Source organism: Falco biarmicus, chromosome 1, assembly GCF_023638135.1.
Source record: "Falco biarmicus isolate bFalBia1 chromosome 1, bFalBia1.pri, whole genome shotgun sequence".
NCBI classification, from domain to species: Eukaryota; Metazoa; Chordata; class Aves; order Falconiformes; family Falconidae; genus Falco; species Falco biarmicus.
This window is the reverse complement of record NC_079288.1, coordinates 100,399,366-100,426,908: the sequence shown is the minus strand read 5'-3', so window position 1 is coordinate 100,426,908 and position 27,543 is coordinate 100,399,366. Positions and strand designations below refer to the sequence as shown.

At 40.5% G+C, this 27,543-nt stretch overlaps 2 protein-coding genes across 7 annotated transcripts; one reads left to right on the top strand and one right to left on the bottom strand.

The window, feature by feature from the left end:
- The first annotated feature begins 207 nt into the window (after positions 1-207).
- RPL9 (ribosomal protein L9) lies at positions 208-5,139 on the top strand. 2 transcript variants are annotated; one of them, XM_056352393.1, is made up of 7 exons: positions 208-365; positions 448-563; positions 1,416-1,511; positions 1,826-1,958; positions 3,364-3,444; positions 3,899-4,017; positions 4,746-5,091. In XM_056352393.1, exons 1-6 carry the CDS (start codon positions 320-322, stop codon positions 4,003-4,005), a joined length of 579 nt encoding a protein of 192 aa, XP_056208368.1. In that variant the 5' UTR covers positions 208-319; the 3' UTR covers positions 4,006-4,017; positions 4,746-5,091. The 2 variants fall into 2 exon arrangements, with proteins under 2 accessions (XP_056208368.1, XP_056208359.1); XM_056352384.1 differs by having other exon boundaries at positions 209-365; positions 5,018-5,139.
- On the bottom strand, positions 4,987-25,336 carry KLB (klotho beta). Of its 5 annotated transcripts, none has more exons than XR_008823959.1 (6): positions 24,217-25,180; positions 16,794-17,301; positions 12,852-13,120; positions 10,124-11,267; positions 6,322-8,334; positions 4,987-5,532 (listed from the first exon to the last, which is right to left on the bottom strand). XR_008823959.1 is itself a non-coding variant. In XM_056352336.1 (6 exons), exons 1-6 carry the CDS (start codon positions 25,049-25,051, stop codon positions 7,973-7,975), a joined length of 3,084 nt encoding a protein of 1,027 aa, XP_056208311.1. In that variant the 5' UTR covers positions 25,052-25,336; the 3' UTR covers positions 4,987-7,972. The 5 variants fall into 5 exon arrangements, 3 of the variants coding, with proteins under 3 accessions (XP_056208311.1, XP_056208282.1, XP_056208302.1); XR_008823960.1 differs by having other exon boundaries at positions 4,987-5,510; XM_056352336.1 differs by having other exon boundaries at positions 4,987-8,334; positions 24,217-24,927; positions 24,962-25,336.
- Between the last annotated feature and the right edge of the window lie 2,207 nt (positions 25,337-27,543).

Genomic DNA, 27,543 nt, shown 5'->3' with positions numbered 1-27,543 from the left:
CCTGCGGGAGGGAAGCCCCGAGGTGGCGCCTTCCCCCGCCCCCTCCCCGGCGGGCCTAGGCCCGGGCTGGGCCCCGCTGCGGAGCTGAGCGCTGAGGCCGCCGCTTCTCGCCGCTCCGGTGGGGCCCGGGCGGGACGTGTCGGTGTGGGAAGCGGAGCCCGGCGCCGGGCCGGTTCGGCGGCGGCAGAGCGGGTGGGGGCAGCGGGTAGGCGCTCGGTAGTTGCGCGTTGCAGGGTGCGTGCGGGGGAGGAGCGGAAAGGGCGCAGGGAAGGGGCCTCGCCTCGGGGCTCTGCAGCTTCTGTCTGTTGTCCTTCGCAGAATGAAGACGATTCTCAGCAACCAGACCGTTGACATCCCCGAGCAAGGTATGTCTGCGTGTGCGTTCGAAAGGCGTTTTGCGGTGCCGAACCCGCAGCCGGTTGACATGTGTCTGCCTTTGATTTCCAGTCAGCGTTTCACTGAAGGGCCGGACCGTCATTGTGAAGGGCCCCAGAGGAACCTTGCGACGGGATTTTAACCACATCAATGTGGAGTTGTCACTCCTGGGAAAGAAACACAAGAAGGTACGTGTTGCAGACGTCTTTCGTTGCCGAGAGGGAGGGTGTCTGTACAACTAAAAAACTTCTTGCTAGTGTAGGAGATTGAACCAAAATGTTTAGTTGTAGATACGTTATTTAATTTTTTGCTTATTTCTATGTTTTCTGAAAGTGTCTGGTCTCATGGAACTGTGGGACCTACTCAGGCAACGTGGAAGTCTTGCAGTTGGAGTGAATTTGTTGATTGATTTCATTTGCAGTTAACAGCCAGTTACTGGGAAAGGGATTGATCGTTGTATGCTGTCTTATGTAAGCTGACTAGTTTTAGCTAGATAAAGTTGAAGCTGTACGTTTGACTTTCAGAATTGGCAACTTACGTAAGTAGAGCAGATATTTTGTAAATAAACGAATAATAATTTTGTGCAGTCTTAGGAACTACAAAAAAAAGGGAAGAGTGGCTGATTTCAGCTACATCTTTGCAAGTATGTAGTGTGTCATTAAAACACTGGACCCACACATGGTGTTCCATTTAACAGCTGATAAATTTTACATAGGAGGCCAACATTGGAACAATGTTTAGCATTCGATAATTCGTCCTTCAGCTTGAGATGTGGGACAATCTGTCCCAGCTTCTTGTAAGAGTTGTTAGTAATGAGACAGGGAAGAAAAATGTTACATTTTGGGGGTTAGGACTTAAAAGACTTGAGCTAGGTGGGCCTTCAGTGGTCTGTCAAAGGAACGACACTTCTGTGCTTTGGTAGGTGGGCTTTTAAGTAGTTTATCTGAACTTTTTGCTCTTAGCTTGTCACAGAAATGTTTCATTTTTAGTTTTGAAGTGTAGCTGAAAGCTTTGTTAATTATTTTGGTTTTTTAACACAGCTACGTGTTGACAAGTGGTGGGGTAACAGAAAGGAGCTGGCAACAGTTCGCACAATTTGTAGCCATGTACAGAACATGATAAAGGGTGTCACACTGGTAAGTGTAGTCTCAAACATAGTTAACTCGTGTCATTTTTGTTACTCACAATAGTCTTTTACTTAAGTGAGAGCTTTTCTAAGCATTTAAGATGTAGCTCTCTCTTTCTTTACTTTTTTTTTTCTTGCACTTTCTGTCAGACAAGTTCTGTGAGTGGAAGAAAGCATGAATGTCCCTTGAGCTCAATGTCTTGCCCTTCTTAAGAAACTATTTTCAGTATATCTTGCATTTAGATTTGTCCAGTAAGCTCAATGCATCTGTTTACCTTTTGGACATACTCTGCTTTCAGTATCTGATGATGTCTTTTATCGCAGGGCTTTCGTTACAAGATGAGGTCAGTGTACGCTCACTTCCCAATCAATGTAGTTATACAGGATAATGGCTCACTTGTGGAAATTCGAAACTTCTTGGGAGAGAAATACATTCGCAGAGTGCGTATGAGGCCAGGTGAGCCCATCTGGATATGTACTTCACTGTTTCTAAAGTATTGTCTTTAGGTACTGCCATTGGTAACAGGAGATGGTGAAGGATTGATTGCTGAAGCAGCGTTTGACCATCTCAATTTATGTAATATTATGATGTCTTTGCCATTATCTAGATTTATTAATAACAATGTGTTTGTGATTAATTTTTTAGTAATGAGAGCTAGCTAATAGCTAATAACTAGTTTAGAGCTAGTTATTGTAATACAAGTTACAAGGAACTCGCGAGATCTCAACAGCATTTATAGTTGATAAACTGCAGGTGCTTAATTTTAGACTTGTCTTTCAGTTTTAAACATTGTACATGAATAGTTTCACACCACATCACAGTTTTGGTCTTTGAAGTGTGGTTGAATTTCCTGATTGTCTAGGAGCATGTATGATAAAACTTCAAAGTTATCATCTTCCCTGTTGGTTTTATTTCTGGCATGCTTGGATTTTTAGCAAAATGTCTTAACAGGCTAGGCATTTGATGGAGCTTCTTAAGCTTCCAAAAGGAGGAGACAAAACATGTCATAAACACAGTTTCCTTAAGACTGGGGAAAAGTTTCCATATCCATTTTTTTTGATAGTTCCATTTCTGGTGGAGGTATGGGTAAGGATATTTGATGTGACAACGGTGTTTTGGGGTGGCTTTAGATGAAAGCATTAGATTTGTGCAGAAACACTGGTAGATATAGTGTGAAGTTACGTACAGTGGCTTTGACTTTGATTTACTGTGGGATATTAAGGTGGGTTTGATTATTGTATTTGATTTTTTTTAAGTTGGCATTTACTTCAAAGATGGTGAAGTGCTGGCTTAAAAGCTAACAGCTACTGACTAAATAGTTCAAACTGTAGAGACTTACTTGTGTTACTATCCTTGCAAATGAAAATTTCCTGTTAGACTCGCGAGTGTCCTAGTGTTTACTCCTTGTGAGTATTTGCAATGTTGCTAGTATAAACATAGTGCTTGACTTGTCAGGGGGCAGGGTTTTTTTTAATGACTGTTGATTGTGATGACTCCAGTGTTTTCATGAACGTATGAATATGGAAAATGGCACCACCTAGCTGATGAAGCCATGCTGGAAAATTCTCTGGCTGGTACACAGTTTTGGTGATGAATGTTGTAGTGTAGTAGTGTTTAAGTAGGAATATCGCTTAGTTGCTTTCAATCCAGAGCATGACTTGCACTAATCTTTGAGTTCTGAAAGTGTGAGGGAGAACAATCCTAGAAGGGATTTATGGGAATCGGTAAACAAAGTCATAGAAGCTAATTACTGCTTAGAATACTGATTTCTAGATCTGTAGACTGGGACAGGACATGAATATTGTTTGTTTAGTATGCTTAACATCTTCACAATGTAGTTTGTGCGTTTTCCTTTTTGTAGGTGTTTCCTGTGCAGTATCTCAAGCCCAGAAGGATGAGCTGATCCTTGAAGGGAATGACATTGAATTGGTCTCCAATTCAGGTTTGTGAAAATACACGTGTGGGAAGATACAATGATATGGCCACTTTTATCTGAAGATGTCAACTTAGCAAGCTGTCTTTTTCTGAAACCCTGAGGCAAATGGCAGCTCAGGATTTTTTTTTTTTCCTTCTAGTCAGATTAATTGCCTTTCATTGTTGTTCATGCTTTTTCTAAACTTAGATGTTTTTACAAATCCACTGAACTTTTTTTTTAAGTCAGTATCAATGGCCTTTTTGGCACCAAACTTGAGCTTTTCAGTTGTACAAACATGGAGTAATAAACTGTTACTGCCCTGAGTTGCCAATCTGTTTTCATTAGATCTGACAGGATTTCAGATTGGCAATTCCTTTCTCCAAATGAAAGTTTTATATTGGTTGAAATATAAACAGAGTAAACAAAGGCTGAGAGTTGGCTTGGACTTCTTGCTTTGCTAATGATGTTGCTTTGACTGCAGCTGCCTTGATTCAGCAAGCCACTACAGTCAAGAACAAGGATATCAGGAAATTCTTGGATGGTATCTATGTCTCTGAGAAAGGAACAGTACAGCAGGCGGATGAGTAGGACTCTTAATAGGTTGGTATCATCTTAATGCAGATTGTATGTCTTCAGTGTAGAGGTGGTTACCTGATGTGGGGACTTGACAAGGTTTATTTACTTAACAAGGCTGTGGTTAAGCAGGTTCCCAACAGGGATGCTGTTGTGCTTGTAAATGGCATCGTAAGACTTAAATTTTGCTAGGTGTTTTGACAGCAACTTTCCATCTCTCACCAGCTTGGTATTATGCTACTGTATGGAAAAATACCTCACTTGGAAGTGTTATATTCTACACTGTGAATGCTAGTTATGATAGTGGCTCAGAATGTTAAACCAGCTGACCTGGCATGACAGACCAGTTTACAGCTGTTAACAGAGAAGATTTTCTTAAATTAAAGTTCCTCTGGGTTGGACATTGACTTCACTAAAAAAAGTGTTCGGTGCCTAATTTATATATAAACATCTTCTGTGTAATTTGTGTGTAAATGCTTGTAAACAGGACAATTATTCACATTGTGTATGCACATTCGTTACTGAAGTTGAGTACAAGGATTTGGGGATAATTTAAGAATTTTAACTGTTAAGGGAGTCTGATGCATTTCAGCCATGTATGGTTGCATACATGGTACAGAACACTTGTGCAGCGTGAGACAGGCTGACTTGCAAATAAAGTAAGTGTTGTGTGCCTTCCGAACCTAAGCTTGAGACAGAGAATGCAGATGAGAAGGGAGTTTCATAAACTACTTTTTTTTTTTTTAAATCACCAGCCAGGTACCAGACACTTGCAGGCTACTGAAAAAATGGTGCTGTTCTGAGTTCCTTGAGAGATGAAACAGTTTGTTACCTGCTTGTTAAACAGTCATGAGTTGTTCTGTTTAGGCATCTTTAATCTTGTCTGAATAAAATTAAATTCTTTGAGTTATTAATGTCTGTCTTGAATTAAAACTATCAGATAAAGTAACTTGTCACATGTCTGTAATTCAATTTCACATTTACAGTGCTAAAACCTTTCTAAAAGCTCTTAACTTTTTATTTACAGTTGTCTGGATCCTGAAACAAACCACCATGAGACATTATACCCGCAGGTGCCAGCTTGAAGAATCTGATACAAAATACAAACAACTTGAGAGGTTAATAAAATAAAAAATATTTCATATCTTGGCCTTTTGGGTTTTTTAAGAGCTAAATGGTGATTGTGTGGACCTGTTGAAGATCTTGGCCTTTTGGAGAAGCAGATTGTCACAGGGTAATGCAAGATAATGTTAGCACTGTGTACACGTTGGTTTACCGGTCTCCTGAGAACATTCAGACTGAATGAAGTCTGTGATTTGGAAACCTCATGGTGGTAGAACGTGGTCCCATTGTGTAAAGCCACGAAGTGGTGGTTTAAAATTGTAGCCTTAAGTAGCAAAAGCATTATTCTTGGGGAAAGGACACTATAGTGTTCTTTCACATCATTGCAGAACCTCAAATTGCAAAAGCTGATTTCCGTGTAGTTTCTGGAGGGGAATTCAAACTTGTGAAGACTTAATCTGAAATAGATAAATAACAAAACTGCAATCAGTAGAACCAGATTGATATGACCATTTAAAGTAAATACAGGGATAGAATAAGTAGTCTGACAATATGATGCTTTAGCTATATTGCTCAACTAAGAAGTTTGAAGACTTGACCTCAGTTCAGACGGAGCTTATTGCCGAGTTCCACCAAGTGGTTTGTGTCCTCTGGGGATATAACTGTTTTTTTTTTCTTGGTTGCTATGCTAATCTTGCCATGTAGCAACATGTATTTGGGCTGTTGTGCTATGGGAGAATCCACATTGGCACTTGTTAAATTCAGTTTTGAAAAAAGATTCACAGAAAATACCAGGATAGTTTATAAACAGACTTAGCAATCAGTGGGTAAGCTTAATATTGAGGAAAGCATCTATGTGTGACAAAGGAATGCAGAACGTTGCTCAGAGCACCCACTTTGTAATTCTATAGAGTTCAATGGGTTTCTATAGAGTTTCTGCGCCTTGGAAAGTAGTAGTACTGTGTGGATGTGGAAATTTTACATGGCCAGCTTAACATTTTGAAGATTGGTTCTTGAGCGGTTCAAGCTATGTAGCTAGAGGAGTCTTCCAGAATTCTCTGTGCTCCCCCAGTGCACATGGGATTCAAGAGGAATTTCCCTATAGTACGCTTCAGGTTGATTCCATGGCTGCGGTGAGTGATTACTAGTCAGTGCCTTTGGGTGATGGAAGGATGTACGCACCACCTAATACCTGTGCTGTTGGCTGTGCTTGCAGAACATTTTGTAGTGTAAAATGGGCCGGTCCCTCATCGTTTTACTAGTAGTTACCTTTCAAATTAATGAACCTTCTGTGATGTTGACCAATGCTTGAAATATAATTGAGAAATAGTCTCATGTTTATGAACTGAGACTTCAGGTTGGGTCAAGTACTCGGAGTCTGGGGTTCAGTCAGTTGTGCATATCCTCTTAAGCAGCACTACCACAAAGTTTCCAGTAGCCTGTAAGTGGCCATGACGCTTTCATAATTTACATTATTGTTGACTTTATCATAATGTATTATCGTAGACCTTGTGTTTGATGCTATCTCGTGTCCAGATGCGGTTGGAAAAGCCAATGTGTTTGTATGCCTTGTCTCTTCAGAGGTGCTGGGCTACAGACAAAGTGCGTCTATCTGGTTTGGGGACCTTAAGACTGAGGTAACTAGCGTCTAGTGGAAACAGGTTGGGGGGTTCACTGTGTCTTGAAAATGGTACTAACCACTGGAAAAGAAGGTTGCAAAGTGGAGGAAGGCAGCAGGTGTTTAACTGATGGCTCTTTTTGCCCTTCTTTCCATTTCTAGAGCAGCTTCTCTACCCCTCCAGAGGTAGCGGTACTTGCCTGAGCAGCGAAGATTGATGCAATGACTGAAAAGGCTAGCCAATGTCAATTCTACATGGTGGTGCAGTTCCCGGGAGAAACCTGGTGGGGTCATTTTGAGATGACCAGAACCAGACCAAGGGAAACCTCAGGTTTGGTCCCTGAGAAGTTTAAATGACACAGTGGATTCATTTATCCTTTAAGAGTGTTATACCTGGGTTTGGTAGCTTTTGTTTAATGCAGTAATAGCAAGACACTCGTGGTTTTATCCCACCCATGGCTTGCACTGGCGCTTGACCAGGGCTAAGATGGTAATACAGATTCATTTCTATGAAAAAGTGCAATTTAGAGTTACATTCATCACTTTCTTGAGTGGGTTAATTTTTAATTTTTTTTAATCTTTATTTTGATGTTCTCTGCTAGTAAAACTTTTTATGGCTTCCTGGTTTTGGAGATGAAAAACAGCGATTGTATATTATGTTGACTTGTCTCTTGTGGGTCCTGTTACATTTGCTTAAAATGTTAATGTCTGATCTCTGCTTCACCCCATATGTAAGAGATCCAGTTATGCTGGTCAGTAACAGAGTTACCTCTAAAAGAACAAATCCAGGTTATCTTCAGAAGGTGGCCCAGGATATTCCATTCTTGTACATAGTTGAAAGTTTGTGGGGTTTAATAATACTTTTATTTGTAAACTCAAACAACTGCAGTTTCATGCTCAACGACATTGATAACATGAATATACATCACAAAACTCTTTAGTCCAGACGTTCATAGAAAAGTGCATATCAGTTCTCTCAGCTTAGTATCTTTTCAAGTCAAACTGTTTGAAAAGTTATTCCAAGGCACAGGATAGTCATAAAATGTTCTTCTTTCATTTTTTTTAATAGTTGCATTTTATTTTCTGTGTACAGTAGGTGGATAAAAGTAATTTCAACAGAAACAAATGTCATCATAGCTCTTCTTCCTGTGCATACAACTACTTTCCATTTTCAAACTAAATGCTTGGGTGTGTGACTGGAGTGACTCATGTAGTGCTTTTCTACAGTTGTCTGATCTGCATCGTCCTCTGTAGAATCCAAACAGTGATGGATCTCACTGAAAGTGAGCTTGTGCCCCCTTTTTAAAATGAAACACAGATGCACCAGATGCTTTTTGCCTTAAAACGTTTTCTTCTTTTTCTTTTTTGAAAAAAAATAATGGTTAAAAGCAAGATAAGGGTAGAGAAAAGGCAGCAGGCAAAAAATATTAATGGCTTCTTCTGAGAAATAAACAAGCAGAAGCTACACTGCCTTTCTTGGTTGGAGGGACGACAGACTGAATAGTCAGCAGGAAAGCCGTTGTTGCTGATCAGGTTATTGTAAAATTTTATTGAAGGCTTTCCTTTTGAATCTGAAGTGAAGAATCCAAATCTGGGTTTAGATTTTTCTTCAGTCAGTTTAAATGCATAGTAGCCTTTAATCTTGACCTTATCAATGTAGTATGCTGGGAAGAGAAAAAAAAAAACAAAACCCAAGCCAAATGTTAATAAAACCTTGTATGACCTGCAGACTTTCTGGTAATGAGTTCAGCTTTCAAATGATTAATCTATCAATACAAGAAGTGTAATTGCATCATAAAATATTTAGGTAACACTTAAATGCTTCTACTAATACTCAACTGTCTTAAGTAGAAACAGTGCATCACTGTTTTAAAAAAAATAGAATTTGGTAATTTTCTGGACCTACTTTGTGAAAGCTGGATTTGAACAGGGTTAGTGCTGGGAGCTCGCTTTCCTGGGAGAAGCCAGATGCTGCTCTTTATTGAACCCAGCTGTGATGATTCCAGGGGAGCAGCTGCTTATCTGTGCCATGAGAGGAGCTTTCCAAAAATTTGTGCCCTGCTCCAAACCCAGCTGGTCAGCCCTGCAGGATTTGTGACTGTACGTTATACTGCCGCACCCAAGTGTCTGGTGAAAATTATGAAATCGTGAATAGCAGCCTTGGTGAGTAAAGTAAACATCTCTCCTCTGTAAGCAGAGAGCATAGTCGGAGATGTGACCCAGGTTAAGAACACTGTAAATTGTGAGAATCTTTTTGAGAGTACTGTAAAGTCATGCTATCTGAAAATCATAATGGGAATGCTATGATGAAGTCCCCCTTAAACAACCCTTTCCTTAAATAACTTATTGTTCTCTTGTTTGCAATATGAAATCAGCATGGCAAATAAATAAGCAAATGCTCATTAGTTCTGTAGTAATTGAGAAAGAGCTAAGCACTGGTGGGGGAATGCGTTATTTCTTGTTGGTGTCTCGAAGTAATCTGAAGCCATGCTTAGCCATGAGTAGATCCATCTCATTTTTTACGTAGCTAGCTCCTAGGGAGGAGAAACCATGATAAAGTAGACTAGGTTTGGGCACAGGTGCCTCAGAAGAGCTTTTAGATGCCCCATGTCCTGATCAGGGAACTTGCTAGTGCTCACCATTAGGGAACAGTGAGCTCGGGGATGTACTGTACATCTCATTTTGGCTGTATGGTTCAGGTACTGAGGTACTGGTATCCTGTGGCTCACTGCTTTCCTTTTACCATTTGGCTGGAGGAAGAGGGATGGGAGGGGCAAGGTCCCTGCAGCATTTCTTATACAATAAGCTATTGCTGAAGATCATTGTCTTGAACATTTTTGTCCTCTACCTCCATAATTGTTCCTAATTTTTTCTCTAAAATGAAGAACTAGATTTCTGTAGGTGCCCAGGACAAAGCAAGTAGCGGAACAGGAACTGGAGTTTGACTCCCTTCAACAACAGCTCCTTAAAAAAACTGGTGACCTGCTGTATTTCTTCTGTATGTCCCTCCAGGTCTCCTTGGACTTGCTTGTGCTTTCCTGTCCAATGACTCTAGTTCAGCAAGCAAGTAAGGAGGCTCCCACCTTTATTTGTAGAGTAGAAAATAGAGTTGTCTCTTGGGAGTTGTTGGTCTGAAGTGCCACATGCTACAAACTTCTGAATAACTGCTCTGCTGTATATGCATGCCCAGGTGGCTTCTCAAGTGGTTTAAACTGGAAGCAGCCGTGGCCGCACTTCACGTGCGAGGCTCAGTGGCATTGCTTTGTGTTGTATCTGCCCTGAGCATGACTGCAGAATCAGGCCCCTCAGGGGGTGAATGCTGATGGTGAGTCCTTGCATCTCAACTGGAGCCGCTTGCTCCGTCTAGGGCAAGTGTTAGGTGCTTGCTTAGGGCATGCCTGCGTCTGTGCCAGGGAAATGGCTCTGGGGAGCTTGAATCTATCATATACTCACCTTTTAAAATCTCTTGTACGTATTTTCCCAGGTAATAATTTCGAAGTTCATCGTTGTCTAAGGACTGGTCATCTATTCCATTTGCTGTGATGTAAATATCGATGTCACCATAGGTTTTTTTAATCCACCTGAGAACTTTGCGCACTCCCCAGGGCACCACTGCCAAACGAGAAGGGGAGCTCAGGCACGTGATGTCCTGCAGAAACTGAATGTCACGATCAAATTCATACTGGCTCCCATTCTGAGGTTCATGAATCACAAATCTGGTGGTGAAATGATTCAGCGCGTAAAAGTCAGCTGCACCTTTGACAAGCTGCTTTTCCTCTCTTGTGAAAGATGGCAAAGAAGAGTATGAGAGGCCTTTTCTGTTTTTAAAGTTGATGTATTCCCTCATCATAGCTGGATAGTCCCCAGTCTTAAATATGGGATTGGCAAACCAGCCTATTTCAAACTGAAGAAACCTGCTGGCAGCTTTTGAATGAGATTCAAAGTAGGGGTTGGCAGGCTCAGCCCAGTCTGAATGCAGGGACAGGGACACCTTGCCATACTGAAAGGACCGGTACTGCTCATCATATATTCTCCAGGCCATGGCGTGTGCTATTAATAAATTGTGTGCTGCCCGATATGTATCATTGCTGCTCCTATTGTAGACATTGCTTAGCTGGTTAGGCTCATTTATTGTAATCCAAAGTTTGACCAAATCGCCAAGTTCCTGAAAACATAAAGCTGCATAGTCTTGAAAAGCATAGGCAGTAGACTGGTTCAACCATCCTCCTGTCTGCAGCAAAGGTCCTGGTAGGCCCAGGTAGGCATGAGTTGGATAATATAAGGTGACCATGGACTGGACATTGAGTTTCAGCACTTCACTGACCACACATCTGTAATACCTAAGAACTTGCCTGTTGACCACGGACAAATCTCCATTGGGTAAAATTAGTGACCAGTCAAGTGCAAATCTGTAATGGGTGACTTTCATTTTTTCCAGGAGGTCAAGTTGCCTTTTAATACTGACAAAATCCGTGCACTGTGCTGGTCGGGTTCTTAGCTTCACCCCTTTAACTTTGTGCAGGAGCCCATCTCCTGTGACATTCCAGAGGTACAGGCTGGAATCACAGAACTGCGGTGAGGAAGCCACAGATTCTGCCTGTGGAAATAAAACAAGGTGTTACAATGGGGTTTAATTAAACAAATGCTTGCTCGTAGGCTGTGTTTCTGCCTGTGTTTGGCTGTAGGATTAGTGCTGGGTGTCGGAAGGTCCCACTTAGATGCCTCGAGGGGAAGAGGGTAACCTCACCTACATGGGGTTTGTCTGTGCTAGTGGTAGTACCCGTTCTATTCCTTCATCTACAGAAAACATTAAAATTGCACTCTCCTTTCTATTCAGCTACATGCTGGCATTTGCCCTGCCATTAGCCTACACAAATTATAGTTTCACAGAGATACATCTCCCTGATTGAGTTCGCTCTTCGGTCATGCAAACGGCAGTTCTCAGGCAGCTGGCAGAAGAGCAGGGTGGTAAGAACAAGCACCAGGGCATATACAAGGCAGGCACGGATTATTTCGCCACTGCTGACAAGATCAACCTTGTGAAACTGTGGCATAGTATTTCCTGGCCTTACTGGTAGTCCTGCCTGTGCAAATATCTGACGCAGACAGCTTGCAGCATTTGGTTATATCTCCTGCTAGTTAACAAGGCTCTGTGTAGCACATGATTTTTTTTGTTTTCTATTCCAATTTTTAAAAATACTTTGGATTTGGAATACAATACAGCGAAGCTTAAAATACTTAGATTAAATCTGATTTTTTTAAGAAAATGGACTTCTCCATGCTGCGTATTAACAACATATATAGAAGCCTTACTTTTTTTCCATTGGTCGTCAATGAATAGGTTAAATTGTGGAGATTTGTTGTTATTTTTTGAGGCTGATGTTGGTCATTGGACTATCTTTCTGTGTGCGATGACAAAAAGAGAATCCCAACACTGGCCATACATACAGTTAGCTTATCTACCAAATTTAAAGTAGAAATAGATACTGCAGGAACCAGTTTGGAGAAGAGGTGGTGTGATCTGTTTTCAAACATGAGCTCAGATGGTAAAAGCTATATGTGCTGATGTTTGTTACCTTCGCCCGTGGTGTAAATCTTTCTAAAGAATAGCTTGTTACCCACATGTCTAAGTGTCACTTAGAGCCAGGCTCAACACAAGAATCTGTTTCTGCTTCATTCAGTTATTTTAGATGAGTCCTCAAGCCTGCAGGTAGCTCTGCTATCCTCCGCACAACCACCTTGTCCCTGCTCTGTGCCACCCGCTCCGTCACGCTGTCATAGGCATCCCTATGGCCACGCTGCAAACTGGATCGGGAAACTCCCCTGGTTGAAAAATAACCCAGGAACAATCGGTTGGGGTCAACTTCTTGGTCTGATGTTTCCCGATCTGCTGTGCCACACGCAGGCACGAGCAGAGGGAGGGCAAGGGGGGGGCCAGCCTTGGACAGGCTCCCGCAGCAGGGCTTGCTGCTGCAGGAGCACCCAGCACGCTGTGACTAGCTCACTCAAAAAGCTGTAAAGTACACAAAATGAAACCTATGCAGTTACGGCTAGGCTTAACTTCTGTTTGCAGCGTGCACTGAGATTCCTGAATGCAAGGTGCCATACGCAGGCATTTATTCACAAAGTAAAGTTGTTGATCGCTCCGCCTCCAGTGGTCTTCCCGGGGTTTTATGCTTACCTTGAGAACAGACTCGGTGATACCCCAGGAGAAGTCACAGGAGAACTGAGCTTGCAAGCCTGGGGTAGACTCCCTTGGGAAAAAGCCATTTTCTCGTATGATTTGTTTATAATAAAGTGCAGATGATTTGGGAATCCTTTCCTTTTTTTCGCTATTGAAATCTACATAAAACAATCCACGCCTGATGTTGTAAGCATGTTGCCATTCAAAGCCATCAAGGAGTGACCAGGCCGTGTAACCGAACACGTCTATGTTGTCATGTTTAATAGCTGCGTAAGAGAAAGTAATATCCATGAGTCTTACATTTAGTTCTCTAACATATAAAAGAGATATTTACAAGAAAGGTCTGATCACTTTGAAAATCTTGAAGGTTTTCTCAACACTCATAGGGTTATTGGCCCATTGTCATTCATTGCAAAACTGTGACAGGCATTATGTATCTTAGCGTTTATTCATTAAAAAATAGGTACACCACTAGTTCCTTAAGAAATTAAATTACTGTAGGATACTTTATTTCTACTCTGAGCAAACATGAAGTATTATGCCACATCCACATTTTAGGTTGTGTTTGATGATTTGCAAGTAATATATAGCAATAATATTAGAGAATCATGACTAAAAATTAAAGGTGGAACAGTTGATCTAGTCTGTGACTTTGTATTTGTCATGAAGCTAAAATTCCCTACCTTTATTAAAGATCTCTGCAAGCTCTAACATTTAGGAATGTCTATCCAGCTTCTAGATTGACACATTAACTATGTCGGTATGGGACATGTGATGACTTTAGAAGAAGCTGAGTTGATCTACCCAGAGACTGAAGCGCTTCATTTCTTCACAGCATAAATGCAGCACATGCGTGTTTCTTCAGACAATCTTATGTCCCTCTGCCTTGCAAAGCAGCACACATATAATCTTTTATATATATACGAGAAAGATGACAAAATGGCTGCTTTCTCAGATGTGGGACCCGATTCCCCAGGCAGGGCAGCAGAACTTCCAAAACAGCTTCTCGCTGGACACCAGCTAACGTGACGTTCGTTACCCACTTACAGCGTGTGCCAGCTGGCAGCCTGGAAGAAAAAGTCCAGGCTCCATGGTCAACATTAGCTGCCTGTCGCCAGCTTTAAGCCAGGAAATAACTCGTGATCACTGCTCAGGTTAACCTTATAAGGGCTGGAATATTAAGGGCAAAGCAGTGACCAAGGGGGGTTACCAAGGATTTTGACACAGGCAGACGAACGGCCACATTTTACCTGAAGTCCACTGAGGGTAAGCCAAGGAATAAACCCAAAGTATTCTCGTTTAAAGCTCTGTTCTTGCCCAGTGCTGCTTTGCCTGATTTTCTCAGTACTTTTCACTGTGCACACCACGCTGCAGCTTCAGCAGGGGGCAGTTTTGCAGTGCTTGTGTCCCTGCAGCAGAGCGACAAGGCACCCAGCAGCGCTGACAGTCACCATGGTATTTTACTAGCTGCTGGATGAAGAAATCAGAAAGCCCAAGAGCTTGCAGTGTAAATATACAAGAAACTGACAGACAAGGCCAGAATACTGGTAAGGAGAAGAGGGAATGTAACGAAGCAATACAATGGCATGTATTTTCAAGAAAAATGACTTGTAAATATTAGGGAACCTATGGGCCAAAGTACAAAAATGCCTGAAAATACCAATTGCAAAACACAGAGGTGGAGAATGATGTAGAGGATGAAGAGACAGGCCAGACAAGCCTTGCAAGTAAAGATGAGTACTTTGTGTCTGCAGTGAGGAAGGTTGAACAAATGGAAGTAGACATACAGGGACAGCATAAGGTACAACAGAGAAAAAAAATATTTTTTTCTAGATGCATACTGAATGCATGGGAGCTAAGTTTAACTGTCAGAGCAAAAAATGCCGTGGTACTTGAGATGCTTCATGCCTAGATGAGAAATTCTGGCAGTTTAAATGGGTAGGGGGAAAAGCGCTATTTAGTGTATATTTTGCAGTAAAAAGAATTAACAGGTGGGTGATAGGTAGAGATCCTGTGGATCGGCATGAAAGCATGTCCACAGTATTGTCTGCGGTGACACCGAAAGGAGAGGGCAGAAACAGAAGTCTGATCCTCACTGAGCGTTAGGGTGGGGATAAGAAATTCCTCCTAAAAAACAAGGGGGTGGCTGGGGGCAGGAACGAGGGGCTGAAGGCAGACAAAGTTGGGAGTTAAGGTCCCTGTGTCACCAGAGGTGACAGCCACAGAAGGCGATCTCAAGGCATTTCTATGCCTGCTATAGGCGGAGCCTTGGAGTCCTGTAGAAGTAATAGGTTCAGCACCGACGGGCGTATGCATGCTGCTAAGAAGCTGTAGTTTAAATTGCATACTTGTGTCATAATTGAGGTCAGTTCATTGCAATGGTGATGTTACACACCATATATTTTCATGACTCACAGTGCCGTGAGTTACAGACGTACAGTGCAAAGTTGACAGCACTCTCCTTGAGCGCACACACGTGAGTATAGCTCCTTATAGCCTGCTACATGCTATCTCAGCAGTCACCATCCCATTACAATTTGGCCTCTACAAATGATATTTTGAGGTTACCATGATCTAACTGATTTTGCTGCAAACAGCAAGTTTATACCTCACTTCTCTGTAAGTAAAAATATGAAAATGTGTTCCAAGTGTTATTCCTGATCAGACAAATTAAAAGTTTGCTTCATAAAAAATGTGTTAAGAGATAATCTTGTATTTTGCGGAGGAGATTGAAGTATCTGCATACATAATAATGTAGCTGACAGTTCTTGAGAAACAGTTATTGGCTGAACATTGACCAAGTATTTCAGAAGCGTGAATTCACGGATGGTTATTACAGCAGGTCTGCTGTAGGCGATTCAAAAAAAAGAACACGCTGTGGATTTTCTTATGTATGTGTCCAAAAATTTACCTGTTCCACATCTCCAGATCCAGGCCTGCATCTAGACTTCCCTGCTGTGTCACTGCAGTATTTAAAATATCATAAACCAAATACTGGAATGTAACTCCTCCAAAAATGGAGAAGGCAGGACACAGCGCACAGTTGTGCTATGTGCAGTTTATAATTTGAACCAACTTTAAATATATCTGGATAACCTCCATTTGGAGATTAATTACATTTGTTGATGATACGGTACTTCCTGACTTGGCATCAGAGTAAACAATTACTCGTATTTTCCCTTTTCTGAGGATAAGAAAGGTTTTTGCAAAGGCACCCGAGCCACTCCGTAGCTGCAGCACGGCACCAGCAGTGGGGCAGCCTGCTGGGGGGATGGCTCTGGGACCAGAAGCTGTCCCTCTTCCAGTGCCAAACCTACAAACTGGGTGAGGGGGAAAAGAAATACTGGTTTTGCAAAGGCTTTAGGTACTAACAGTGTTTATATTTCATACAAAATTAAATATTTTGCCTTCAGAGAGCACTCCTGTACCCTGGCTTTATGAAGGGCAAACACCAAGTTTAAAACTATGTTATTAAAACTTATTCTGTTTGGCATGCAATAATCCTGAAAAATGATTGCCCTTCTCCTGCTGATTCCCTTCATGCATTTGACGTTGGAATAGGACCCCAGCATGGCAATGACAGTCTGTAGTCACGGTCTCACCTTCCCGTTGTCAAGGTATGTACCTGCACAACGGTTTTACAGGCAGACTGTCAGCAGTGAAAAGGGATATCCAATAGATTTGTTTTCATTAATTTCTGACCAACACAGATGTTGGACTTCGGCTTTCTGGGACAGGGACTGTCTTTTTTTCTGTGCTTGTACAACACCTAGAATGAGTAGATCCTGATCCATGACTTGTACTGATGCAGTATAAATAATTAATAATTAACTTAGTCACCATTATCTCTTTAAAAAAATGATTAAATCATTACAGAGCTTAGTATCAAATGATCATAAAAAGCCCTCCAAAAATCCAACAACTAACTTGTGTACAAACCTTGTAAAACCTTATTAATGAAGTTTTTCATCATGTAGATGGCTGTGGTGTCATCTGTTTTCACATGGCTGTCAGTGAACCAGCCATTCTCTGCAATCAAGATTCGAGGACTGTTGTACTCCAGTTTAATCCAGTTCAGTACTTCCCTCAAATTGAGTGACAAATTTTGTCCCATTTTTGGTAGAGTGTTTGGAGGTTTAAAGTTATTAGGACCAAAGGAAAATGCAAAGAAGTCAGCTGTTCCCTTTATGTAGTTTTTTTCATCCTCAGTAAACCGTGGCAAAAATGAGAATTTATTTTTCAGTTCTTCTGGATAATCACCGTCCCCATATATGGGTTTAGCAAACCATCCGAGTACTCTCTCCATAGACTGCTGACATTTAGAAATGTCCAAAGCATCTTCCGATTTGTTAGGTTCAATCCAGTGGGATCCCAATACTATGGACATCATCCCCTTCTGATATGGTTGAAAGTGTTTTTTGTAGTTATGCCAAACTTTTGCGTGAGCCTGATGAGAGAAAAACAGCATTACATTGTAAGTCTCTAACACATCTGTGCACATTGGCAGCTAGACAGGCAGGTGGCTGCATCTGATTCACCACAGGCCTCTATGGAAATATTAACAAACAGTTAAGGCACGCTAATTACCCTGCATAGTCGTAAAGGGTAATCGCTGTTATACTGCAAGGTACCTCAAGATGATGGTAATGCTCGGTATCTCATGCGTGGTGTTCCTATAACACATCAAGGCTGTGGCTTTTTGCCTTTTCATATAGGTCTAAATTTCACGAGCAGTCCCAGCAGGGATGTGAATAGCTGTTACACAGACACTTTGGGACTAAACAGCTGTTCATGGTGGGATTTGATCTCCATGATCTAGACAGTCCCATCTATGTCTTTCTTTGTCAAGCAGTGATTCCTGATACAGTTAAAATTTTAAACCATCTTTAAAATTGTTCCATAAATTATGCATCTCAAATGATGTGTCCTTTGTCCATGTTGGCTGTGTGCTATTAACTGCTCTGTGCTATGGGGGCTACCTGGATTTACTCTCTTCAAACTACATCCACCCCATCCCTCTTCTTGGGATATACTTCCATTTGGTTTAGTTTGGCCTAATCATATGAGCAAGTGTTCAACTTTTGATATTTGTGTAGTCCCTAAATGTAAAAACTTAAGAGAAAGGACCCAGCTGTGAAGTTTGAACCCAAACGTCAAGTTTCACAGTTCTGTATGAGAATTTTGATCCAGAATTTTAGTTCATTCCTTCTTTGAAGCTGCTATAATAATATTTTTTCTGACAGCACATGCAACAGCACAGAATGAAGCTTCATTTGAAGTAGAGAGCAACAACACCTTGGTTTCAAAAGGTAATTTGGCAGCAGTATCTCATAAGTTCTATTGGGTATGGCATGTTTTAGTACTTGTAGCTGGCCAAATATTGACTGCCCTGGGACAGACAGAAGTTTTGCTACTCAAGTTAGTGACAAAGCATACCTTGTATCACATCTTAATTCCATTTTTCTGATTATCATCCTGTTTTAGAATGCTTAACATTGTCACACACTCTATTTACCTTTAAATGTCAAGTTGCTAATTACTTAAATAAGAGAATACGGCAGCTGAAATTTACACAAAAAAAAGAATACACGACAGCCTGAAGGACCACTAGCATTGTCAAAGTCCCAGAGGAAAAGGGGAGAGCTCAGGTGTCAGAGAAGGGTGATTCTGGATCGCAGCATGAATCACAGCAGAAGATCTGACACAAGGGAAGGGAGCTGATCTCTCCCAGCTGAGGAGTTGTCAAGTAACTCAGGGTTTACCTTATTCCTGAAGTGTGGCTTTACACTCTTAAGACAGAAAGAAAATAACTGCGCCCATAAAAAACATCGAGAAGCATTGTGAAACACTCAGAGTGCCATTAGACCACCACCATTACCAAGCCAAACAGCATTGCTTACCTTTGACTATAATTTCAGTTAATATATCTAGAAACACCAGCCTTGACAGTTTAAAAAAAACAGAAGACCTGATGTGGTAGATATTTGGTTAAGCTAGGGAGCACCAAAGAATTACAGTTTGTGGAATTTTGTGTATCAGTTATTTATGGTTTCTAAGGTCATGCCCGTAACATTTGTTCAAGGTCTGTCTTTGAAAATACTGATAAAGTAACATTAACCTTTGAAATGCAGGTTCTGTAGCTGAAAAGGGAAGTCAGCAAAACTGTAATCACAGGCAAATTGCAAGATACAGTTAAAATATTATAAAATGGATTTCTTACTTGTCTCATCAGAAAATTTAAGCGGTCAGGGCCATTTCCTCAGTTATCCTTGCTGTCCTCTCCTGGAGGTCCCTCCAGCCCAGGGTGACTGCTGAGGCCAGACTTGCTTTGTTCTCTGCCTCTAGTGATTTCTCACCTGGTTAGTATTTTTTTTTCCCCAGACACAGGCTACTAACACCATTGTTTAGCCAAAGATATATGGTTGCATTGGCTTAACAAGAAAAACCCTGCTGAAGCCAGCTGCGCTATGCACAGTGCCAAGCAGCGTGACAACAGCACCAGGTAAATCTTAGCAATCACACATTTCTAGGTGAAGTGGAGAAAGATGGCTTTGCCAAACCCCAGCTAATTAGAATGCAATACTGACATGTAAAAGACAATCAGGGACAAGTCATTGTATTCATACACATTTTCAGGAGGTTGATTAGAAAAAAAGTAAAATTTCTAGTAAAAAAGTTGTCTACAGTAGAGAATACAGTCACAGGTATAATTCTACAGGAGCAGACTTCAAGTACAAATAATTAAATTTAATGAGTCAAGATAGGATTCCCATACACAAATTCACATGTGTCACTGATACCGCTTAATTCTGAGGGTTAACTCTATGGAAAAAAAATTGTCACTGTCTGTAGTAAGGGCTGCTACAGGCATAGTAGAGACAATAACATTTGCTTGTCTATAATTCTGTTTTAAATTGTTAATTATCTGTAAAGCAGCTTAACATTCTCAGGTGGAAGGTGTTTGCTAAGTGCAAACTTACTGTTGATGGAACCAACTGAATAATATAATTTGTTTTGTAAGACCACATATGAAACAAACATCAATTTAAAAGCTGTATCATAGCTCAAATCGGCTGTTTTGAGTAAATCTCAACTAATCTTTTTTCAGTTAGAGTTTAATCCCTAATCTTTCACTTTCCTTGTTAGATCAAGGACAAATGTCAAGGCTAAGTACACAGTGAAAGCTAGATCAATATTGTGTATTTATTCTAGATGCATGCGACACATTAATATAGAAATTATTCCATAGACTTGAAAGTCAGAGGGACTGCTAAGTCAGTTAGTATTAACCCTGTAAAAAGCCTGGATAAGTCAATTTAATAAAATCAAGACAACAGTATTGTTCTCCTCTCTTCTTCAAACTCTGATCCTGTAATTTATCATGTATGTACACAGAGCTTACTATTGAAAGACCAATTCTTAAGATATGTTAAAGTCAAGCAATTTTCCTTGAATGTCTCAGCAATGAGCACTCAAAACAATGTCAGAGGTATATGGAGTTGTTTTAGTGTGCTGGAGGGCAAGAATATTTAGGAAAACTAGAATTTAAAAAATGTTAGTAAAATTATTCTGGCTTCATGTTTAATTATTTGTTTTTTAAACCATGAAGAGCTAGAATGCAGAGTCTGATGATGATGGTGTTAAGTATCACTTCAGAAGAAGGCCAGGTGTGTGTGGCTTATTTGGAGAGTATATTTCAATTCAAGGCCCTTTTGGTCTGTAGTAAAGATGACATGTTGTCAGTAGAGTTAAAGCCTTTATTTTGCAAACTGACTTTGAAGCTCAGTCCTTGTGAAGAAAAAAAGGGCTCTTGAGATGTAGGCAGCTAAATTTCTAAGAGGGTGGTTTGAAGGACTGAGGCTTTACTATGAAATTTGTCGTATGCTAACCGTCTTGCATTTGGATTTTGGTTTTCCTCACAATTTCCAAGAATAATAAGAAAGCTAACCTGAAAATAACAAATCATATGGAAAAAGTGTGAATCAGGGCTGAATTTAACCTCATCACTGGTGGCTATGGCTACTAGTGGTTGAAAAATGTTCCAGTGAAGACATTTACAAGCATAGACCACTCTGCTGTCCACCCTAGAGCCGTACCTGATGGAGACAGATTTCCCTCCTGTAAAAAATACGGGCACTGGTGTAGCTTCATCTTTCTAGATCCTGAGGAAAGGAGGCCCCTTTGGAGGAAGGGAAGAAAGTGTCTGGTTGGACACAGAGATAAGAACTATTCCCCCTTCATTCTGTAGAAATTTGTTTTTAAGGAGAATGAATTATCGGACTTCTCTGGGACATGCTCATCCAAAGATCCCAAAGGCAGCAGTGTCCCTAAAGAAGAGGTGCTGGCATAGGGAGAGCTACCAAAGAGCTGGGAGCAATGCAGCTGGGCGCAGAGATGAACCTGGTCTGTGGACGGATCTATATGGAGACACCATGTTTGAAAGTGAATTTATTGCCTTTTCCCAGTATGAGATACGGAGGTGTGTCCATGAAGAAAATTTTTAGGGAGACCTTATCCTGACAGTTTTTTCCTGGGCTCTGCTGTCAGATAAAAAGGAGTGTGAATGATCTTTAACAGGAAAAAAAGAAGCAGCCCCTTTTTGCCCATTATATGGTAAAGGCAGAACTGCCCAGAGGGCACTGATACAGAGGAGGAAAAGAAGACAGCTTGGTCTGCAGTTTGTGATATTTACAAAACTCAATCTAAGTAAAAGAACATAACTAGATCCAGAGAAAATGATAATAATATATCAGGTATATATCTCATTTAGCTCCAACCATGATTCATCTGCTTTATATTTTCTTGCTTATTCTCAGATTTATTTACTGTAAAATCAAAGAAAACCATTTCGGTTTTCTGTGTGCAGGTTTTTCTTCTCTGCCTTGGTATGACAGCTGCCTCAGGAGCAAGCTCATAGCTATTGTATGTTCTTTGATGTGTCTTTCAAATGTCACATGGCAAGTTACATGTTATCATTAATTGTCTTCCAATGTCGCTTTTGGGAAGTACAGTCTCCTTTAATGAACAAGGGAGATACACTTTTGACGGCCATTCTCCATTCGGTATAAGATTCCACATGCTCCTTCTGTTAGTGGTAATGATCATAAAACTGAATAGAGATTTATCTAAGTGAATCCCTTAGGAATTTATAATTTGTAAGTGTCAAACTTCCAAATTTCCTATTTATTTCCATGGAAGTAGTATCAGGTCTTTTACAGTGATCAGTAACAATTATCACCCTCCGTGTATGAATGAACTGAAACATAATACCACCTATGAATTCTGTAGAATGGCTGACTTTAATTACATTTTATTAAGAAAAAAAAATTGTAAGGAAGAGTTGACTCATGTCTACTGCTGTCTCAAGAGCTTCCATTCCACCTCCAACCCTGAACATCAAACTCCAGTTCCTCAAATACATAACTACAAATCTGAGATTCTTCATGAAGACCTAAAATCTTCGGAAAGAGAATAAGCTGCTAATACTTTAGGTAATGTTCATGGAGCTGTAAGAAAGAGACAGCATAAAAATAACTTCTGCCCAAGAATAATAAAATACTAGTCAATGGATTGTGTATTGCTGGAAATCTCATTAACTCTTTCATAGAAGTGATTTATTTTATACTCAGATTCACACTTTAAAACTAGAACAACTATCAGATCAAGTCTGAGAGTTAAATAATATTGACCAATGAAGTTAGGTCAGTAATTTGTGTATCAGACCCAGCTGTGCTTGGCTTCCTGGAACACCCAACTGATTCTTCAGCAGAGGTACTGCTCCCTGTGTGCTGCTTACACGGATTTTACAGAGTGGGAAAATGCAGAGAGTGCCTAGTTGGTACCCCCGATTTGATCGTGCTACTCAGAAATGAAGGCAAGAAATGCTACAAACTTACATTGTATCTTTTACATGTATTATGTTGAATATATTTTATATAGCACTTGAAAAATGAAACAAATGATTGAGCATCAGTTCTCTTTGAGATGCTTCACAAATCTCAATAGCTAAATCATTCTTGTGCCAAGCCTGAAATTGGTTGGTGATTCAGAGTGCTCAATGACTTTTCTATGTTTCTATGTAAAACTGTTGACTACAGTGTGAATTTTCTGAAAAATTCTGCAGGTTCAAACCCAGAAGCAAACACAAGAAACAGAAATGGTCAGTCAGTTGCAGAATATTTTTAACTACTCTGGCAACTATTTTTTCCTACATGCATACTTCTTTCTGTAGGACAAATATATTCAGATTTATTAATTAATTACCTTTATAATGTATGGTAGGTAGTAGAAAAATTCTCTTTGTGACAGACAGGAGTAGTTTAAGCAGGGGGAATTATACTAGCTGCTCTATCAGAGACAGGATAGTGACCTGCTCTCAAAGTAAAGTACTTTGAGCACTACAGATGAAAAACATGCTGTATTGATATTGTTAATTCTTATATTAAACTGCTGTTATTAGAAAATGTTTTAAATTATAGCAGGAGAAAATAAGAATATACGCTCCTATGCATATGAACTAGCTACTCTGTAGGATGAAATTAACAATCTGTCAGAGGTGTTGCTATAAACTCTGTAATGTTATTGAGAATACCAGGAACAACATCTGCACTTTTTCCTTAAAAAATATGACCCACTTCAGACCTCATTTTGTCCTTCCTAAAGAAAGAATACCATGAACTTAAGATCCAGTACTGCAGCTGTCGAAGCTGTTCATCATGGGATTGAGATTTTTGGATGTGTAATTCTGCAGAAGACAGCTGATAAATAAGACTGACATAAAAATTAAAATGTTGAAAATATCATGGAAATAATGTGATTTTGAAACTCAAATACTGAAGAGGACATTTGGGTTTTACAAACGCCCAAACTGCTGACCTTGCTAGTTTAGCAATAAATGTTTCGAGATATGATTTTACTAAGATAGAACTAATCATATTTATATATACACACCCTATTGCTAATACAACTGATCCAATATGCAAATGAAAATAAATTTAATTTTAAACTAATAGAAGAGTTATTTTAGTGTAGCCAAATGAATGGTCATGTCAGTGTGTTTAACTAAGTGGAGAGAATAAATAAATAAAATCATGTTCTTTAATAGCCAGATTTTGTAGGCAAAACCTGATTTAAATAAAGTGGTAAACAAGCACTTTAAAACAAGTAATTACTGAATCAGCTGTTCTGACAACAACAATAAAATCAGCATGAGGATTAAAAAAATACTGCCTTAGCTAAGGGTTATTTCTCAGTGTTTTCACATTCTTTCATATTTTTTTTAAACATTGATTACATGATTGATTCCTCCCAGAATTTCCCATGGCAGTGCAAGATCAGTTTGTAAAATCTTACTATACTGTACCTTGATCAAATTGTGTCCTACAGAGTAGACGGTTGTTATTTTCCCTTTCTCCCCAGGAGCATGAATACCTGTGCCATACCCATGCCAAGCAATTAAATATGGATTGTGGATTGTAATCCAATACTTAACACGATCCCCAAAGGTCTGGAAGCAAAAGGTGGCATAGTCATTGAAGATATCAATTACTGACTCATTTTTCCATCCCCCGTATTTTTCTTGCAGCATCAAGGGCAGGTCCCAGTGGTACAGCGTAACCATGGGGTCAATATTTCTGTAGAGCAGAGAGTCAATAAGGGTGTTATAATACTGGAGTCCTTTTTCATTGGGAGCTGCTACCACTCCAGTGGGAAAAAGCCTTGACCATGAAATTGAAAACTGGTAAAAAGTAACTCCCAAAAAATCCAGAGCAGACAAATCTTTGTCCAACAAAGTGTAACTGTCACCGTCTGTGCTGTCAGGATCCCTGAGCTCCGAGTGGATGAAGTGGTCCCAGATGGAGGAGCCTTTCCCATCCTCCCTCCAGCTGCCTTCCACCTGGAAAGCCCCTGTCCCTACACCCCAGAGAAACTCTTTGGGGAAAGTGTCATACAAAAACATCTGTGTTTCACTCACAGGGCTGAAGTGTGGGTCCTTTTTCCACACAGGTCTTCCCTCTCCAGCAAGCCCTGTAACTGTCTTTGTGAAAACTAATGTCCAAAAAGCAACGAACCTCTCCAGTCGTCGGCCACACATTACGCTGGTTTACAGTGCCAGTGTTAAAAGTCAGGTTTCTTGCTCTGATGCTGAAAAAAATCCATTCACTCGCCGGAGTCCCCACCGTGCAGACTGTCTTCATTTGCCACGAACTGCTGGAGTGTCTTATCAAAGCTTCACTAAAAGCTTGTGATCGTAAAAGCCCTGTCAATGATTAGCCTGAACTGTGAGACCTAGAACAGGTCAGAGAACGGCATAATTTTTAGGAAGGTGGCCTCCCTATGACAACTGAGACACCTAGCTGGCTTCTTACTGCAGGAAAACAGGCTGCCCGAACAATATAAACACTAGTAACTAATTTATCATTATTTAAAGTTTGGTCATTTGGGTGGGAGCATATAGGTGACAGAGGGTGCAAAGAAGCTATCACATCCTTTATTCCTTGTGCAGCTGTATATTGAGGAAATGTGGCAGAAATACAATTCAGACTATGCAGTCTCCAATTAAAAGGTGATTTATCCCGCCTGTGTAACTGGATGGCTGGAAGGACAGTGTGTCATTCCTCAGTCCTGCCCTGCTCAAATGTCTGTACTTCTGCTGAAAATTCTCCCTGGACTCATGGGAAATTGTTTTTGTGGACAAGAAATATATGCACAACCCACTAACTATTCAAAAAGGCAAAGCAAGTCAGTATTCCTTTCAAACACATGCAAGCATTTTTTCTACCCTATATAAAGCTCTGCTGTACTGCTCTACATACAGCAGCAGTACAAAATTAACAGGGAACTGTTCCAGATCTTAAGCAATTTCCCTGGGTTTCTTCAAATAACCACAATTAGCAAAGATAATTAGCCCCACAAGACGCTATTTCAGCACTGATTAATTTAACAATATTGGTATACACAGCTGGGGCATCTGTACAGCGAACATCGTAGCAGTTATGCAATATAATTTCATCTGTTAAAATATTTCAAATTATGGCAAAACTACATGTGTTGAGATAGTCCATTTATTCAGTACAGTAAGACTGACACCTGCCATTTTTGCTTGTGTTGAGGTACAGTAATATAAAGTGTATCCACACACAGACCGCAGTTGCTGAAGAGATTTGTGGAACAAGATAGCAGTGTGAATAACTTTACATGCAAGAAAGATACACACTGAAATCTGAACACGGGAACAACTTACCACAGGACTCTGCTTGGATGAATTAGCCCTGCTGGCATGTAGGGCATGAAAGTCGAGATGGACTGCTGGGCTACTGCCACTTTACTGCTCCTGCTACCTCTGAGAGCATGCTTTCAGCATTGCATAATGCCATTGAGACGTACCTTTAGTTTAACAATAAAGCTGATTAATCAATAGAATATAGCAGTCATTTTCTTTGTTTGTTTTTATGATAAACAACAAAACCCCAGTGCATGTTTGTGTTTCTCTGCAGCACCTTTACAAGAAAGTTTCACCATAGATGAAGAAGAACGCTCCCACTGATACCTTCTGCACAGCAATTCCCTGCTGGTGGGGTAGCCACAACATCTAACATGAGTCCCTCCCACCTAACAAACCCAGCATTTCCTCCGCTACCTCAAGTAACTGCCCCACACTTCTCAGCCAAGATGCTACCAAAGAAGCTTGGGAAGGAGATGAAGAGATAGGGACTGTACCAAGTCGGTCTACGGTATATACTGACATGTTCCTTTTTTATTCTATGGAATAGCATTTTAATGTGGATAACTGGCTAGCTGAAAAGGGTCACATAGACATAGTCCAGCTGGCTGGACAAAAATGCACATCGCTCTCAGCTTATCTGAAGTAAAGCAAAATACACTGTCTTTGGCTGTCCTTGTTACACAATAACAGGAAGATTTCGGTGGGAAAAGAATGTTGCAGGTGGGAACAGAAAACTACAGGAGAGAAACTAGGGGTGGGCTTGGTATTTAGGCAACTAACCAATAATGAGCTTAACTTTTGTAATATGTATGAGCTAATTATAAGAAGGCATAAAAGGTGACTGTAAGGTACAATAAACGAAGTCTGCTGATCACTCATATTGAGCGACTGTGTCTTCCCTCCGTCGCAACATTTTAAAATGCTGATCTGGATAGTTATTGCATCAACATAATCCTTCCATTTCAACATTTAAAAGCTTTGATTTTATGCATCATACTTTACGAAAGAAAACCCAAATACAAATCATTATGGATGCCACTATATTTCTAAAGCAGTTAGTTACCATGATTACCAGATGCTTGCGTTCAAAACACCCACTCTGTAATACCATGGCAATGTATTGGCAAGGTAAAGACAACAGGCTTCTCATCGCTAACTACAGCAGCGTTAGTGCCACTGGCACCCTGTTGCAGACAATGTGTTGCATCTGCATGAGATGTGAAAGGTGCAGCAGAGACTTGTGCTCCCAGATGCTTGATCTGGACAAAGTTGTGAACTGTATGTCTTTCCTTATTATTGATGGGACTGGGAGCATACTAGAATCAAGATCTGAAAATATTTCAAGCCTCTGAATCCAGTTTCTTACTGCTTTGTCACATTTAACTGTTTGGGCTATAATGTTACTTGATAAAGAGCAATTTAACCAAAGAGAGTCATATAGTGACTTGAATTTGGAAGGATGTT